Genomic DNA, 16,488 nt, shown 5'->3' with positions numbered 1-16,488 from the left:
GAGCAATAAATGTCCAAACTCTACTGTAGCAACCAGACTGTTCTTACCCTCAGGTAGGTTTGTGTCAGATCTTATTTCAGCTGAATTTGATATTAGCCTTCAGAACAGGTAAAACAGAGAAATCCTTACATCTATGAAAAAAAAAAATACAGGCAAATAAAAGAGGGATAAGAACCCCAAACCAACACATTTTGTTGAGGTTGTTGTGATGATACCTGGGTGTGAGAAGTGGAGATTTCTGACTTGCACCCTTCATTCTGTCGCTGGACACGTCACTGGCTCCAGGACTGAGAGGAAAACACGACTGGGTCATTGCCCAGCAGGAACACGACCTCCAGGGAGGTCAAGGCCTCTCCCTACAGCAGGAAAACTACAAAGGATAGATTCAGAAGAGATAAAGATTTTTTTATTCTGCTCTGCTATTGTGAAATAGACAGTCAAAATCCTTTCAAAAATAAATAAAATAGGACTGGGAAGATAATTCTTTACAATAATGAAAGGTATTGCTTTTTTCTTGATCCAAAATGTGAGGGAATCAGGTCAGAGCCATGGGTCTTTGCTCTTGTGGGAGATTCCCAAATTCACAGGAAAACAAATGTCGCTGCTGCTCACCAAGTCATCCTGCATCACCAAGGCATGCACGCAACTGCTGTCGTAACTGAGTCATTGAGGAGCTGCAAACATTTCCCACCATTTTCCTGTAAGGTTGTGGGGGTTTTTTGGTCTAGTGACTAAAAAAAAAAACAAAAAACAAAAAACAAGTCAGCACCAGCACAAAAATTTAAAATTACATTTTAAATATTACTTAAATTATATTTAAATAGTATGTCTATTGCCATCCTTCACACCTTCTGTCAGCTGAGTTTTCTCACACTGCAGTTTCAGGGGATGAACACACTCAGACTGTGCCCCAAGATATTCACACAGCTGCTTTTTAAGGCTATCACATGGACCAGCAGAGAAGCAACAGAAGAGATTTTTTTTCTTTGAAACTACCAAAACCAACATTTCAGTTCATTAGCCAAGGAAATAAAATAAATCCAAGTAAATGATCCAGCCTCACATGGTCTGAGTTACTGTTTCCCTCAGTGCTGCAGGAGCATTGCCCCCAGGGTGGCTGCAGTGACAAGGGGCTCTGTGACACTTGTGTGCTGATGTCCCCAGCAGCTGGGGACCCCTGGCTAAGGTGGGTGCACTGCAGGGGAGCCAGGCTGCTCCAGCCCCACCTCTGTAAACACCTCCTGAAGTGATGCCTGCTCACACCAAAAAACTCCTGAAAAAACTCTAGAATAAAACAGGTGAAGAGGAGGGATAATGAAGAGGGTTAAAGTTTCAATATACTTTAGAAAAAATTTTGACAAGATTTCTGTCAACTCAGTTAATACAGAAAGTCTTTCACTGCAGCAAACACGTGCTTCCAATTTAAAAATGATTTATAAATTAGGAGTAAGATACCAGATGTGGAGATGATGCAAGTATTTGAGATGCATCAATCTTTAAAGCTATTTCTCTCTGAAAACTATGAGAAAGGTCTTGGCAGCAAAATCAAAAAGTTTTTTAAAAGGGTGAAAGGATACTAATTGTTTATTAAGGGGAGCTGGGAAGAAAACCAAAGCAGGACTGGGGACAGTGGAACCTGGGTATCATTTTCTGCAGCCTCTGCTGAAGGTTACCACAGTGTTCTTCACTGTATAAAGTCGGTGTTTAGGAGGAATGAGCTCAGTTCAGGGGCTGCTGTGGGGAGGAAAGGCTCCGTTTGCCTGGCGGGGTTTGTGCAAGCCAGTGTTACCCATGGCACTGCCAGCGCTCCCATGGCACCCCAGTGCTCCCATGGAACCACCAGTGCTCCCATGGCACTGCCAGTGCTACCCATGGCACCCCAGTGCTCCCATGGCACTGCCAGTGCTACCCATGGCACTGCCAGCGCTACCCATGGCACTGCCAGTGTTACCCATGGCACTGCCAGTGCTACCCATGGCACCCCAGTGCTCCCATGGAACCACCAGTGCTCCCATGGCACTGCCAGCACTACCCATGGCACTGCCAGCGCTATCCATGGCACCCAGTGCTCCCATGGAACCACCAGTGCTCCCATGGCACTGCCAGCGCTACCCATGGCACCCCAGTGCTCCCATGGCACTGCCAGTGCTCCCCACATCATTGTCAGTGCTCTCCATGGCACACCCAGTGCTCCCTATGATACGCCCAGTGCTCCAATGGCACTGCCAATGCTCCCTATGGTACTCCAAGCACTCCCATGGCACTGCCTGCACTCCATGGCACTCCCATGGCACTGCCCGCACTCCCATGGCACTGCCAGCACTCCATGGCACTCCCATGGCACTGCCTGCACTCCATGGCACTCTCCCCTGGCACTCCATGGCACTGCCAGCACTCCATGGCACTCCCATGGCACTCCCCTGGCACTCCCATGGCACTGCCTGCACTCCCATGGCACTGCCAGCACTCCAGCTCTGGCAGACAAGGGAATAGCCAGAGACTCCCACAGGTACAGGCAGAAGAGAGCATGGAAGAGAAGGAACCACACAGTTCTTTAAAGATGTCTCACTGTAACAAAAATCTGAAAGAAGCCAGAGGTTGGCTGCAATCTCAGCCCTGAGAGGGGAAGAAGATGTGAAATGCTGTCAGCATGTGTTCCTAAAGAGACTTTCCAAGGCTTTGCTGCACTGAATCAGCACAGGATTCTTCAAACCACAATGGGCTAGAAATTTCTATCACAATAAAGCTGTTCTGAGTACTACTGGAGCTTTCTTGAAAAAGTAAATAAACAAAGACAAACAGATGGAAATAATTATAATTCGAATACTTGGAATTGTTGAAGTGCTGCTTTCAACTGTCCCAAATTAGTTTGGGCCCTAAAAACCCATCCAAAATTTTTCTAGCTAAAGCTAGAAAAGAGAAAATAAAATAAAATAAATAAATCCCTCCTGGCATAAAGAGGTGGGAGGTTCCTGGGCTCTGGCCCATCCCCACACACTCCAGGGAGCCCTGAGGAACAGCCTGGCACCCTGGGCACCCCCCACCTTCAGGAGGGACAAAGCCAGGGAGTGGCACAGCCAGGGAAGGGCCCAGCAGTTCAGGTGACTCACCAGGTGTTTCCTGGGGCACACAGGGGCCAGGACCATGGTCTAGCAAAGGAGAGGGGCAGCCAGTGCCCCCCAGCACAGAGGGGGATGGAAAGGGGTGAAGGGGCAGCATCCTGGCACCAGGAGTGCATCCTGTGGCCAGTTAAACAGCCAGACATCACATGGCAATTCAGGACCTTGTTTAATTTTAACTGTGGAATATTTAGACTAATGGAAAAAGAAAGGTGTCAGGATAATGTAATTTTTTTTTTCTCTCCTTTTTTTAAATCAGGTTTTTCATTTCCCACTGAACTGGGGCTGCTACAGACCAGCAACCCTGACTGCTCACAGCTCCTCAAGCCAGAGGCTGAGGACAGCAAATCTTTGCTTTCATGGCAGGCATTTCTCAAATGGAGTTCTTTCTCTCCACTCAATTAGCTCCCCCTTCCAGCAGGAGCACAAAGACAGGGTGGGTACTCACCTGCACAGTCCCTGAGCACAGGCTGCTGCAGGTGACACCTGGCAGGCACAGCTTCACTGTGCCAGCATTTCAGAAAAAATCCTATCTAGAAATCTCTGCCAGTCAAGACTTACAGAGAGCATCATGCCTCCTGTGGAAGCAATCCATTTTATCTACACCTTTTTGTAAATTCTGTAAAATAATTTTAAAAGACAAACCATCAGTTATGGAAAAAAAGCACACCAGAAAGATCTGATCAGCCTATGGTATAATGAAAAGTTACTGGCAGAAAATAAAAGTGATAGAAGGAAATGGAAAAATGGATAAAAACAAGTATCCCTTAGTAGCACTGGGAAAAATTCTGGGGAAAGTCCCAAATCTCATCTATTTATGAAAACATGAGGAAAATTACTGCAAAACACACACTTCCCATCAGCAACATACTGCCTTCAACCAGACCTGCCACCTGCTAGTCCTGGAAAACCTCAGGTAAGCTCAGAAAACCTCCATTGCTAAACACATGGAGGAATAACCATATGGGAGATACTTTCAAAGAGATATTTCAGAAGTTTATCAAGACTTCAAATACAAATGAAAGAATTTTTTACAGAAGTTTTAGCACGTTTTCCTTATAACATCCTTGGAGAGACATCAAACAGTTCAGCAGGAACCACCTCCCCCCAAAGCTCCATTCTGCACCAGGAAGGGACAAGCCAAAACCTTCTGGCCCTAAATCTGCCCTGTTGCAGGTCACCCACACCATGTTTGCCTGTGCCTGTCAGCCTGGGAGTGCAGAGGCACAGGCACATGTCCCACTGGAGCTGCACTTAATCAGCAACTTCTCAACCCATTTTGATACAGAAATATATCAATGGGTACCAATCAACCCATTTTGATTCAGAAATTACTCTTGAAAAGTCTCCCTTTATTTATTCTCCTATTGTTTTACAGCTCTTCTGCAGCTTTGGCAAGCAGGGGAGGAAGAGGATGTGATGCTGAACAGGCCACATTGCTCACTGGCATTCCAGCCCTTCTGCTAATTGTGTTCCACTGCTTTAGCTGGAAACACCAAGTCCTGAATTGCAACAAAATTGAGCAAAATCACCTCATTTCCAAGAAACCTGGCAGAAATACCTAGTGAATGTGTGTGAGATCCAGAGAACTGATGAAACATAAAATGCTTAATGAGTTTCAGTAAATAGCTTCCTTACAGCTTGTGAAACATCCACAGCCTATCTTCCAACTACACTGCAGAACAGGAACTATGCTTTCCAAATCATTCTTAAGTCTTTTAAGCTAGATGCTTAAGATTTAAAAACAGCTATGCAAATATGGTACTAGAAAATGTACCAAATATAGAGTTTGCTAAAAAATTCCTGATACAAATCTTATTTCAAAAAACTGAACTGTATCTGACCAGCATTATTAAGATAAATACAATAATTTTATGGGAATTTGATAGTTTTATTTCTATTAATTATTTCATATTTCAAAATGATGCTTCTTTCTCTCTTAACTTCTCTAGGAGCCTAAAGCAGCAGAAACTCGATGTAAATTTACTTTATGTAAGGAAACTCACTCAGTGTAAGGGTCTACATCAAAATCTCACCATTTCAGAAGAATAAAGGTAAAGTTTGGCTCATTGCCAAACACTGCTGTGATTGCACATCAATGGGAAGCCATATAAATTTTCTACTGAAGTTTAACTCTTACATTCATAAAGTTGCCTCTCAGTTATCTGCAAATAACTACCAAAACAAAAACCAACCAACCTACCCAACCTTGCTACCAATAGAGGCATTGCAGTTCCAGAGAAAAAAATAAACACATGCAGTGTGTAATGCAGTGGGAAAGGGTACAGTGGAATACATGGAAATTCAGGAGCTGGGATTCAAATAAGGTACTTGGCTTTTCCTGCTGTTGCACTTGGCAAGGCTGAGCACCCCTGAAGTCTGATATAAAACATCTTTTTGACATTTCATGCACAACAGGCTCCTCTATCCTTTTGGGTACATGTGCTCCCAGGAAACTGAACCCACCCAGCTCCAAGAGGGAAACATTTGTGTTTGTTTGCATTTCTACCAACCACTTTGTCCTGGGGACCAGGCAGCATTTGGGGATGTCCACCAGGAGTACCTGTAGATGGAAGTGCCCTGATGGCCAGCCCTGTGCAAGTCTCTTGGCTAAAGCCCAGCCTTGTTTGCACATAAAGCAGGAATTAAATGCTGAAGCCAGTCCATATAATGAAATCTGGAATTCAAACCATAGAGACACTACTTGCTAAAAGCCACAGGTACTACTTTAATTGTAGCTAGAGTAGAGAAAACACTTGCCAACACTCTCTGACATGTCCAGCCACCCACAGCTGGATCCATGCTGGCCAGCCTGGGCAGACACAGTCCCAGTGCCACCAGCTCTGCCCTCAGCTCCAGCTCTCCCACTGCTGCAGAGGCTGCCCTGGGAACACTCCCTCATTTCCCATTTATCACTGGCACCTTTCATCCCTAACAGAAACTCTTCTCCCACTGGCTGCCCAGCACAAAGAAAAGGCACATGTGTCCTCTGCTCCCTGGGTTGCTGAGGGCACACAAATCCCCTTTGCACCAACTGCAGGGAAAGGCAGAGCTCCCTTGCACAGCCCTGAACAGGAGGGCAGGGCACCCAGAGAGCAGCAGGGCCATGGCAGCACTGCCCAGCAGCTCCCTGGCACAGCAGGCAGGACAGGCACTGCTGAGCAGAGCTCAGGCCTGGCTCTCCTTTAACCTCCAGCGCCAGGAGAGAAATCCTACACACACAGAAATAACAACAGGGCTTAAAAAATATTTTAAAGTATTACAATTATTTTTTGAAAAATTACTCACCTTTTTAACTGAGTACTCCCTTTTCCTGCTGTCACCCCTGGATTTCTTGGTAGACAGGAAGAGCAACTCAGGTTTACAATGTTTTTATTTGTATTTCTAATGTATCTATTTTGGATCTCTCACTCTCTCGATTTTATTGTATCTATTTTGTAACCCCTCTAATAGCTACATTAACATATATTCTGATATGGTTACACTTATCCTTCCTGAAAGTAGTTGCTATTATAAATACCTATTATAATAGTTCTGAACTTGTTTATTTCTCTTTACTAAAAAGAGCCCTAACAGCATTTTATTAGCTAAAAATGTCTAACAAAAGAAAACCAAAAAATCAGTTAAGGTAGATCACATTATCCAAAATAATGTGAAATAAGTTTTCAGTCTAAAACCCCCCAGGTATTTTTGAAAGAAAAAAAATAAACAACTAAGGATATAACTGAATCTAGAGGAAGCTGAAGCCTCCTCATGGCTGGTTAAAGGGATAAAGAAAAATATCAGCTACACAGCAAGGAAGGTTTGACATTTTGTCAGCACTATGAATGACCCTGGGCATTTGGGGAACCTGTAAACAGAGACACAAAAAAGGGAAAAAGAGGCTTCTGCTGAGATGCCTCCAGGCTGGACTGTCACCAGCAATGGTTTGTGAGCTTGCAACCAAAATCTGAAATTTAAGTGCTCAAGATCTCTTAAGAAGTCCAATTGCAAGCATCTAGTATCTGACCCTTCAACACACAAACTTGAGGGAAATTACACACTAAATACAAGTCCTAGCACACTTGGATAGGAAAAAAAAAGTCATAAGCCTATAGCTTTACATCAGGTATTACCCACAGCCAGTGCTTTTAAAAGCGGGTAAATGGCAGATCATATGCAAATAAAAATTGGCCAAACACTATTATTTTTCCTGCAGTGAAAATCCAGGCTAACCTGGGTAATTCCTGCTCCTGCATTCAGTCCAAAATGGTCACATGTATTTGAAACACTCGACAATAATGAACACATTTCTATATTATCAACTCTGTACCACTGAAAAACTGGATGTACAGGACCCAATTTGTGAAATTAATTTTATTTTTGAAACATGATATCCAATTACAAATAAATAATTCATACAATATAACTCAGGGTATACAATGTTCAGGCAGTTCATAGTAACAACCAAGATCACATTGAAAATGAGTTTACATTAAATAACCCATTACAACAATATACAATTGGTCATTCAATTCATGTTTCAGCCTGGTCCAAGGTGTAGGCAAGTTGAAAATTGTTCCTCTTACCAGTAAAGAAACAGATGTACACTATTTTATACCGAGTCCAAAGTAGTTAATACACCACAGTAATAAAAATTAAAAATGCTGCATTGCATCACCTAAATGTAGTTTTAGTACAGAATAAAAAGGTTGTGAATTTTAGCAGGACAAAGGTTATTGCAAAGGAGTTTTATGTCCTATAGCAATTTCTGCATAAACTTACCAGCTTTTCAGGGTGTTCCTAATGCAGGGTTTGGATTCCACACCCTTCTCTGCATGCTGTCTGTAAAGCAGTGGGATGTAGGGACCTGCTGTGTTCTCAGCTCCAGTCACACATTGCTGTTCACTGCCAGTCCAGCAGGATCTGTCCCTGCCCAGCTACAGCTCCCCTCTGAGGTGTGCTCCTGCCTCTGGCAGACCTGCAGCAGCAGCAAACTCACACTGTCTTTGCTGACATGCAACTTTTGAATGTCTCACCTACCCAAGAAACCCTATGCTCTGTAAAGAGCACTTACATCTAGATTGAATGATAGCCTAAAGTCCTGGAAATATTTTAAAGAATTGTGAAATTTAAAGGATATTCACAGCATCCCTGGAATGTCTTGGTCAACCATTTTAATAATGAAATACATAGGATTTTTCACAAGAGAGTAAGTAGTTACAATTTTCAACAATTCAGAGACCTGATAAGTTTTTATTTACAAAACTTTTGTTAAAAATCCCCCTCTTCTGGGGGCCCTTCAGGTGAGGTATATGCCCCTTTCTCTTAGTTTGAACTCAGATTGTTTAAAGTTTGCAGCTCTTTCCATTACAGATCCCCCATGTGACAGAGAGCACCCCTCCCAAACACCTCTCAGCTCCTGCAACTGCCCACAGCCCCTGGGACACTGCAGTGCATCCACAGCAGGTACTTTTGTACTTTTGTTCTTGTAACTCAGGGCATGGGAAGACACAGACCAACAAAAAACAAACAAAACAAACAAAAAAAAAATTATGGAGGAGATTCGAGCAAGTGCATCTCTGCAGGGCTGGAACAAATCCCTCCAAAGCTGTTCTTGTGCTCAGCAATGCAGGAGTGGCAGCCAGAAGGACCTGGCAGCCCAGAGGAGCAGGGGAGGGAGCCCCACACCTGAGCTGGAGCTTGACTGAACGTCCCATCACAGCCCCCAGCACAGGTGGCCTCAGTGGGACATGGAGGTACTCTCAATCCAGCAGGAGTGGAATCTCTCTTCTGCTATAAATCAAAAGAAAAAACCCCACACTCATCACAAAGATTTTTAAAAAGTCTCTCCATCTCCAGCACTGAGACTAAACTTAATGAACTGCTTTGTTTTTTCACATTCTGTAGAAGAAATAAATGTCCACAATGGATCTTAATGCCTAATGAAAGAGAAACTATATATATCATATCCATTTTAAACATAAAAAAACCTGAACTGTAAAATCAAATGTACAGTTAGACTGCAACCCCATCTTGTGACTGGATTGGAAAAAAGAAAATAAAACTATTTCCAAACTATTTTAAAAGTTTCCTTTATGCGATTTCTCAAAAGGGGATTTAAACCCTTAGCAGAACAAAATACTAACTGCAGATTTGTTTAACCAAAAGCAGATTTGTTTTCTTAAATCTGCTGCACAATGCACCAAGTGATATAATACATAGTACTTGAGCAATTTATTATTTTTCACTAAAAATCACAAAAATATTTGAACAATGTACAGTCTGTGCTGAGTTCTATTTAAGAACATGTTGATGGAGCACAGATAGAAATTGAAGTGTTAGTAATGTCTAATACATGGTGTGACACTTCCCTACAGCCTTGGCAATTTTTCCACATTTGGATTCTTCAGTCATTTTTCAACATTTGTCTTATCTCTATTTGTTACAAGGTTTTCATTCATGATCTGGATATCTAAAGGCAATAATCTCAAAAATATGGTTCTGATTTCTTTTTGTTGCTTCTATTTCCATTTGATTACTTACACCAAAATTTACCAAATGTTAACATTTTGTCATGCAGAAGCAGGGGAAATCCATAATTAGCACAAACCACCTCATCATTTCATCAGGGAACCTGCCTGATAACCTTCAACTCTTATGAATATGCTTTCTATAATCAATGGAGAGCATTGGTTAAAAAAAATATTTCAGAGGTTTATAAAATGAGAATTTGCACATCAAATACCTCCCAAAACCTCATGTCACAAAGACAATCAGCAGGAACTCCCTCTCCCAAACCAAGCTTCAGCATTGCTATGTGCTACCATAGCAGGGCACTAAGTAAGCATCAGGACCTTGAGTTTTAGTACTACAAGTAAATGATACACAAGAGAGTGATCTCCAAATTAAAACCATTTTAGTATTTGCTTCATCACCAAAAGTTGACTGATGTATGCCTTTTCACATTCTCATGTAACCCTGAATATTCTTTCCAGAAATATTTTGAAAATAAAATTCACATCTGAAACAAATCTGAACGCTCTTACTCAACGTGAAAAGAGCCCCCATATTTTTTCAAACAATACCCATGAATCGCTATTGAAACAGAAATTGAGACTCTTTCCCAAAGTAAGAATTAGATGTAACATACCAAGCAACATAAATAACTCTGGCTGACAAATGCTTCAAATAACTGTTTTTAAAGCAAAAAGTACAACACAAAAGAACAGAGAATCAAAGGGAGATTTTTAATGGCACAAAGGGCAGCTAGGCACTGTGTGAGCTGAGAACATAACTGTCATTATGACTTTAAAAATCCCCCCAGGAAGATTTGGGTTGCAGCTAGGGCAGGGGTCTTGCCAAACCTTAATAAACAACAAAAGAGGAAATCCACTGTAATGTCCAGACCTAATGAGAAAAGACAAAGGTTGCTACAGTCCCTCTGTTAAAAGGACACAGTCAAGCTTGTAAAGTATAAGGTGAAATTAATGATGAGAGTTCATATTAGCACTACACAATTCAGCTCTGGATGAAATGGTCACAAGCTATTTTAAAAAGGAGTTTCTGTATCTGAGAGATTATTCCTAGGTTTAACTTCTGCTGTGTTAATAGCATCTTCTGTATTAAAGGAGCTTTAACTAACACCTGCAAGAGTACCTGCCTTGAGGCAGAGCTGTGCCACGACCATCCTTCCATTATTTTCAGATAAAAATAAAAGTAACCATTAGGCACATATTGAAGGTGCATTACACAAGCTGGAATGTCAAACATTTTCTCCCTCAGATTTACACAGAAAAATAGCACAGCAGCAAATAACCTGGTCCTCTGTTCAACAATTACCTTGTTACAGGCATTTTCAATGTACATAATGTCACAACATCAATACCTTCTTATCTTTAAATAATTAGGTAAAAAAAGGCCCCCAGTATAACCATTTCTTATATAGCCAAGTTCTCTCTATATACATCCAAATTTGAAAGATACAAATAAAACATTATACAGGATTTATAAATGTTTAAAAACTTGAGGCTTCAGAATCATGGTTTCCCAAAAAGACCTGGGAAAATCCACGGACTGACAAGGTAGCAGAGAAAACTGGAGAAAAGGAGACACACAAATTTGCTGCCGTAACATTTTACTAAACTCGCCAGTCATCGTGGTGATGTCATTAGAAAGAGCAGTTTAAGCTGGAAATGAGGAGTGGTGGTTTTGTGTGTTGATCTCAAGTGTTGGGTTGAGACAGGCAATTCAAGTATTTGCTGTTTGATCCCGGCTCAGCAGAGCAGCAGTGGGCAGGGCTTATTTGACGTTGGTGCCGTACATGCGCTCAATGTCCGGCTGGTAGAACGCCGTCAGCTCCTTGCGCTTCAGCTTGAACGCGTCCGTCACCAGACCAGTCTCTGGCGTCCAGGGATCTGGGCTCAATCGGATCTTCACTGGGATTTCAAACTTCTCCAGGTTTGCTGTCAAAAGAAATATTTTTAATGCAGAACCTAAAATAAATGGAGCCGTTTTCCTGAAGTTAAGCACAAAACGTGACCCAAATGAAGAAGTGCTCCTCCAACCCCCCCATGGCTGGTTTGACCACCTCTGGGGTCACAAGCAGAGGGACAGAATTTGCTAGTACTTGTTTGTCCCATTTCCACAGAAATACTGGAATAAAGCCCAGCTGTTCAGGTGTCTCTGCAGCTCCCTAACTTCCATGCACTTCCTCAGTGCATGGAAATGATATCCTCAAGATAAAACTCTGTCAGAATTCAGGACATCCCTCTGGCTGCCCTGGATGGCTCAAACCCCTGCCAGGGGGCTCAGAGACCTTGGCACAGAACCCAAGGCACCTGTGACTTTGATTATGACCCATGGAAAAAATTACCAACTTTATATGAGGATCTGCAAGCCACAAAAGTCTAAATAGAATAATAGTTTGTCACGGGGAGAAAAATAGATTTTTGGGGTTTTTAGAATGGAGGTTCAGGAGGCAAGATAAAGGAATCTGGGTGTGTCCAGTCTTTCTTCTTCCTGGCCTCCACCTTCTGCCATGATGGGGGCACTTTTGGATTGGTTTAAGTAGAAACTCACTGTCTAACATAGATGATAGGTATTGGGAAGTTACTGTAAACAATGCACACATAGTTTTTAGTATAAAAAGATAACACTGCCCTGAGGGTGGCCAGTGTTCCTCTGTCTGACCTGCTGAACGGACCTCAGCAGGCCAGAGAAAGAATTTTACAGATAAGAAACAATAAACAACCTTGAGAACGAGAACAGAAGAGTTCTGACTCCTTCTTGGACTGCTGGGCTGGGAAAAGAGATTTTCTAACACATCTCAGGGTCACTCTGACCAGCAGAAGGTCTGAGAAAACTCTATCAGTATCATGGTACTCATCATCTGGAGAGAAAACCTTAAAACCCATACTACTTAGGTTAGAAAAAATGGGGGAGTTTGTTTTTTCCTCATAGCTCTAAATTGACCAAGGGAATTCAGTTCATATGGGAGCTCTTCCCTGTACTGAAAGAGAGCAGTGCTCTCCATGCTACACCTTCAGCACAAAACACTATCATTTGCAACAATTCCTGCTGTGGTTTCAGATATAAGAAAATAAAATAACTAAGAAAAGTAGCCAACAGATAGCAATGATAAAAAAATACTCTGCTTTCAAGTTGAATTTCAAAAATATACACAAATGTATATTTCTCACATGCAACCTGCCATTTTTAGATTTTCCTGCCCCCTTTTCTCCCTTTGACATTAGATTACTAGTTCTGGGTTTTCAGGGTTTTTTTGCAATTTATCACTAAAATCCATAGTATTTAGAAGTAAAGCCTGTGATACCAACATGAAAACCAAAACCAAATATAAAATAACATCAAAATCATTGAATCAAATACTACCTTTCCTCAAATTTTCAAAGTACTTAATTCTGTTTAGAATAATGTTACACAAAAAATGAAAGCAACTTTTACATGCTCCCCATCACAGCAGCTTCTGAGAATGACTTTGGCCATGTGCTCCATACAGTGAAGAAAAGCAGACTAGAGAGGTGGGGCAAGGAAAGAGCAGCTGCAGTGTTGAGACTGCACTCATGGCAGGAGGGTGCTCCTGGGATGGGAGCTGGCAAACATCTCATCAGAGTTTAACATATTCACAAGCAATATGGAGAAAATATTAATATTAACAAGCAGATATAGTTGGAAGCATGTAGTTATCCAGGGTAAAAAGGATGAGGACAAAGGGCAAAGAGGGACAGAAGGACATCATGATGCTGCAAAACAGCAGGCAACATCCATTGCAGGAAAGTGCCCAGAGATGAGTATGGAAGATTCTATACCCCTGATGATCATTCAAAAAAATCATTCTGTGGCCATAACTGACAGTGTTATGAAAAAAGCCCAGAAATGCTCAGAAACGGCCAAAAGCAAGGCAGAAATTATTATAAGGAACAAACAAAATATCCCTGTGCCACTGCTTCATTCTGCACCAGAACAGCCTGACAGAGTATGGCCAATTAGCATGAAAAGGATGCTGAGGGGGAAGAATAATCCACACTGCCAGAATCACAACCAGCACTGGCACTGTTCACTGCCCCTCCCAGAGCAGAGCTCAGCAGAGTCAGCCTGAGCTGGCAGATGGAAGGCTGGGACAAACAAGGCATTTCTTCACACAAACAGGCCAAGAAGCTACAAACTCCCATGTGATACTGTGGACACTGGTACAGAGTATCTGAGTAGTTTTCAAATGTGGCTAGAGAAGTTAATGCAAGGAAAGTCTTCTGAATATTACTAACTACAAAGATGCTGCTTTGGTTTTGGAAATCCTTCAGATGCAAGGTCAGGCCAGGAGAGCCCCTGTCACCATGGCTTTATTGCAATTCTGCACTGGTATGTAGCATGCAAGACTGTCTCATACCTAATGCATATTTAATGATTATGGATCTATAGCTGGCCCACACTGGTTTTGGACCAGCAGCAAGGCCAACAAGATACTACAGAACATCTTAAAGAACACACATACACACATATATACAGAGAACTGTACTTGTAAAACTTCACTGGTTTTATATTCTTTCCTCAGCTATGGGTGACAGTAAAAGAAGCTGCATGTAACAAAAGGACTGCCCCAATTAATGTTTTGCTGTTGGGGGTTTTTGTATGAAAATCTTACTTCATAAGAAATGAATATACACAACCAAGGGAATATTTTAGGGCCTATGCATACCTATTTCACAGACATTGCAGTCCACAGGATTGATACCATCTACCCAGGCACTCACCTGCCACAGCAGCCTCAGCTAGCACCTTCAGAACCTCTTTTTCCATCTCAGGACTGTTGCAGATCTCTTCCCAGGTTCCTTTAAATCCTTTCTTTCGGGCTAGTTCTGCGAGCTCCTTTTGATTTGGCACAACAAATCCAATGACATAAGAATGGAAACTGAGAAGCACAATGTACTTTAGTATGAATTTGGCAAAGTAAACAACTCTTCAAAAAATAACATTTCAAGTTCGGGGCTTTACACTTCATACAGAGATATTGCTCTTAACAGCTGGCTTTTGTTCACCTGATAATCCTCCTGAAATAGCACACAAATTACCTCTGCCTCCTTAAAAGTAAGTAGAAAGAGAAGCTACTTACCTTACAGCAACTGGATTGCTTCAAGGTGTGCTGTCCATATGCATATTCCACTGTGTCTCATGCCCAAAGCTTTGGGAAGCAGCACCCACACGATGCCTCTGCTCATGTTTGGCAGCCCGGAACGGAGCCTGGTGTGAGGCCTCCCTACCTCAGATTCCTCTCAACTGCAGAGTCCAGTTACTGTAGAGGAGTAGAGGACTGCAGTGAAGAGGGGTTGGACAGCAGGTTGTGGAATGAGCATATGCACAACACATCTCAAAGGATGCCTGCTTCTGTAAGGGAAGTGACTTCTCTTTCTCTTTCCAGTGATTGTCCATACACTCACTCTACTGTTGGCACTCTTTGTCTGCTCCTGACAAGCCAGAACATAGAAAGATGTGATCTCAAAGTCTTTGGGCCCTGAAGCACAATTCACTCTGAAATAGGTATTCAGAGCTTTTCTGATGGTGTAAAGTTTAGGTAAAACGTGCACAGAACCTCAGACAGCAACTTGACACACTGTAACAAAGCAGATCACAGAGCCAGAGTTGAAAGTGATCGCAGAAGAGCTCCTAATCAATTCACCTGCCCTGAAGCAGGGTCAGATACATCCAACAGATGTTTGTCAACATCTTGCTTAAACATCAGCAAGCCCTAATGCCAACACTTCTTCACTCATAGCATAGATAGGCTGCTGCTGATGGCAACTCCTGTCTCTTCCTCTTTGAAATTGACCTCACAATTGTCACTTGTCCCTCTCTTTTCCACGGAAGCTATTTATTCATTCACAGATTTTCCTTGTCACCTTTTTAGTCTTGCTTCCTTTCTTAGGTTTATTTAGACATATCAGCAGTGCCCTTTCTTCCCAATTCACACCATCACAGGTCTCTGCCCAGACATTGTAATTTTTTTCCTGGACTCTTTTCATGAAGTCCATCTCTTCAGATGGGCTACGTGTGGAACTCAGACCCCTTAATACTGGTTAGAGCAAAGAGATCATCGTGCATTTTGTAGGCAATACATCTGATTATGCCTTTTACCTTCTTATAACAGCATGGCACTTGTGGACTCATGTCAGCTCCTACAGAATTGCTACCAGCTGGTAGTTCTCACCCTTAACTTCTGCCGTTTGTTTAGCTGTAAGTATAATCTGCAACTCCTCTCTTTCAACTTACTGCTATTTTCAAGCAAATCTCCATCTAGCCAAGCTTGCTCTGAATTCTCATCCTATCCTCCACTGTGGCTTTGGTTCCCTCTCATCTTAACTATCTACAGAATTATTAAATCTTTTCAGGTCTCATCGGACAGATCATTAACACAAAATATGGAAACTCAGCCCTAGCATGCAGATTACTGTGCTATATCCTTTAAGGTTTTCAAGATAATTTTAAAATACCACCTCTAAATATGCTTTTGGTTACTGAACATTGCAATTTTCTCCCTTCTTACTAGCATAAATCATAATGGGCATCTGACAGGAGTTGAGAAGACTGCACCAGAGTCCATTATAAACACAGACTTCCCTGGCAGCATCATCACAAGCTTTGCCTGCCAGCTCAAAACCATTCTCATTTTTCTCTTCCAGAAAATGTATTAAAGGATGATTTCAGATTAGCCTCACAATCACTACTGCTTGCATCTCACCTTCTGCCTTTGCCCCTGCCCCATTTTCCCTCTGCACACTCATGCTGTACTCTGCAATGAACCCGTGTAACTTTGCCTCATGCTGTGTATGCACTGTGTGTGAAGGCACCTGGGACACAAAGGACCCTGTAACTT

At 42.2% G+C, this 16,488-nt stretch overlaps 1 protein-coding gene across 8 annotated transcripts in view; it reads right to left on the bottom strand.

Annotated features, from left to right (window-relative positions):
• Positions 1 to 7,460: 7,460 nt before the first annotated feature.
• Positions 7,461 to 16,488, bottom strand: part of ACSL3 (acyl-CoA synthetase long chain family member 3) — a 50,557-nt gene continuing 41,529 nt past the window's right edge. For 7 of the 8 annotated variants that reach the window (XM_071437483.1, XM_071437482.1, XM_071437481.1 and 4 more), the window contains 2 exons: positions 14,372 to 14,529; positions 7,461 to 11,563 (listed from right to left, as the gene is read on the bottom strand). In XM_071437483.1, the coding sequence (XP_071293584.1) occupies positions 11,400 to 11,563; positions 14,372 to 14,529 (322 nt within the window). In that variant the 3' untranslated portion in view covers positions 7,461 to 11,399. Of the gene's footprint in view, positions 11,564 to 14,371; positions 14,530 to 14,730; positions 14,911 to 16,488 lie in introns of those variants that run through there. The other variant, XR_011680764.1, reaches the window with a different exon arrangement.

This window comes from Agelaius tricolor, unplaced genomic scaffold (assembly GCF_023055355.1).
Source record: "Agelaius tricolor isolate 1412-34295 unplaced genomic scaffold, bAgeTri1.0.p SCAF_12, whole genome shotgun sequence".
In the NCBI taxonomy this organism is placed as follows: domain Eukaryota; kingdom Metazoa; phylum Chordata; class Aves; order Passeriformes; family Icteridae; genus Agelaius; species Agelaius tricolor.
Note: the sequence above shows the minus strand (reverse complement) of the source record. Positions and strands in the feature narration are given on the sequence as shown.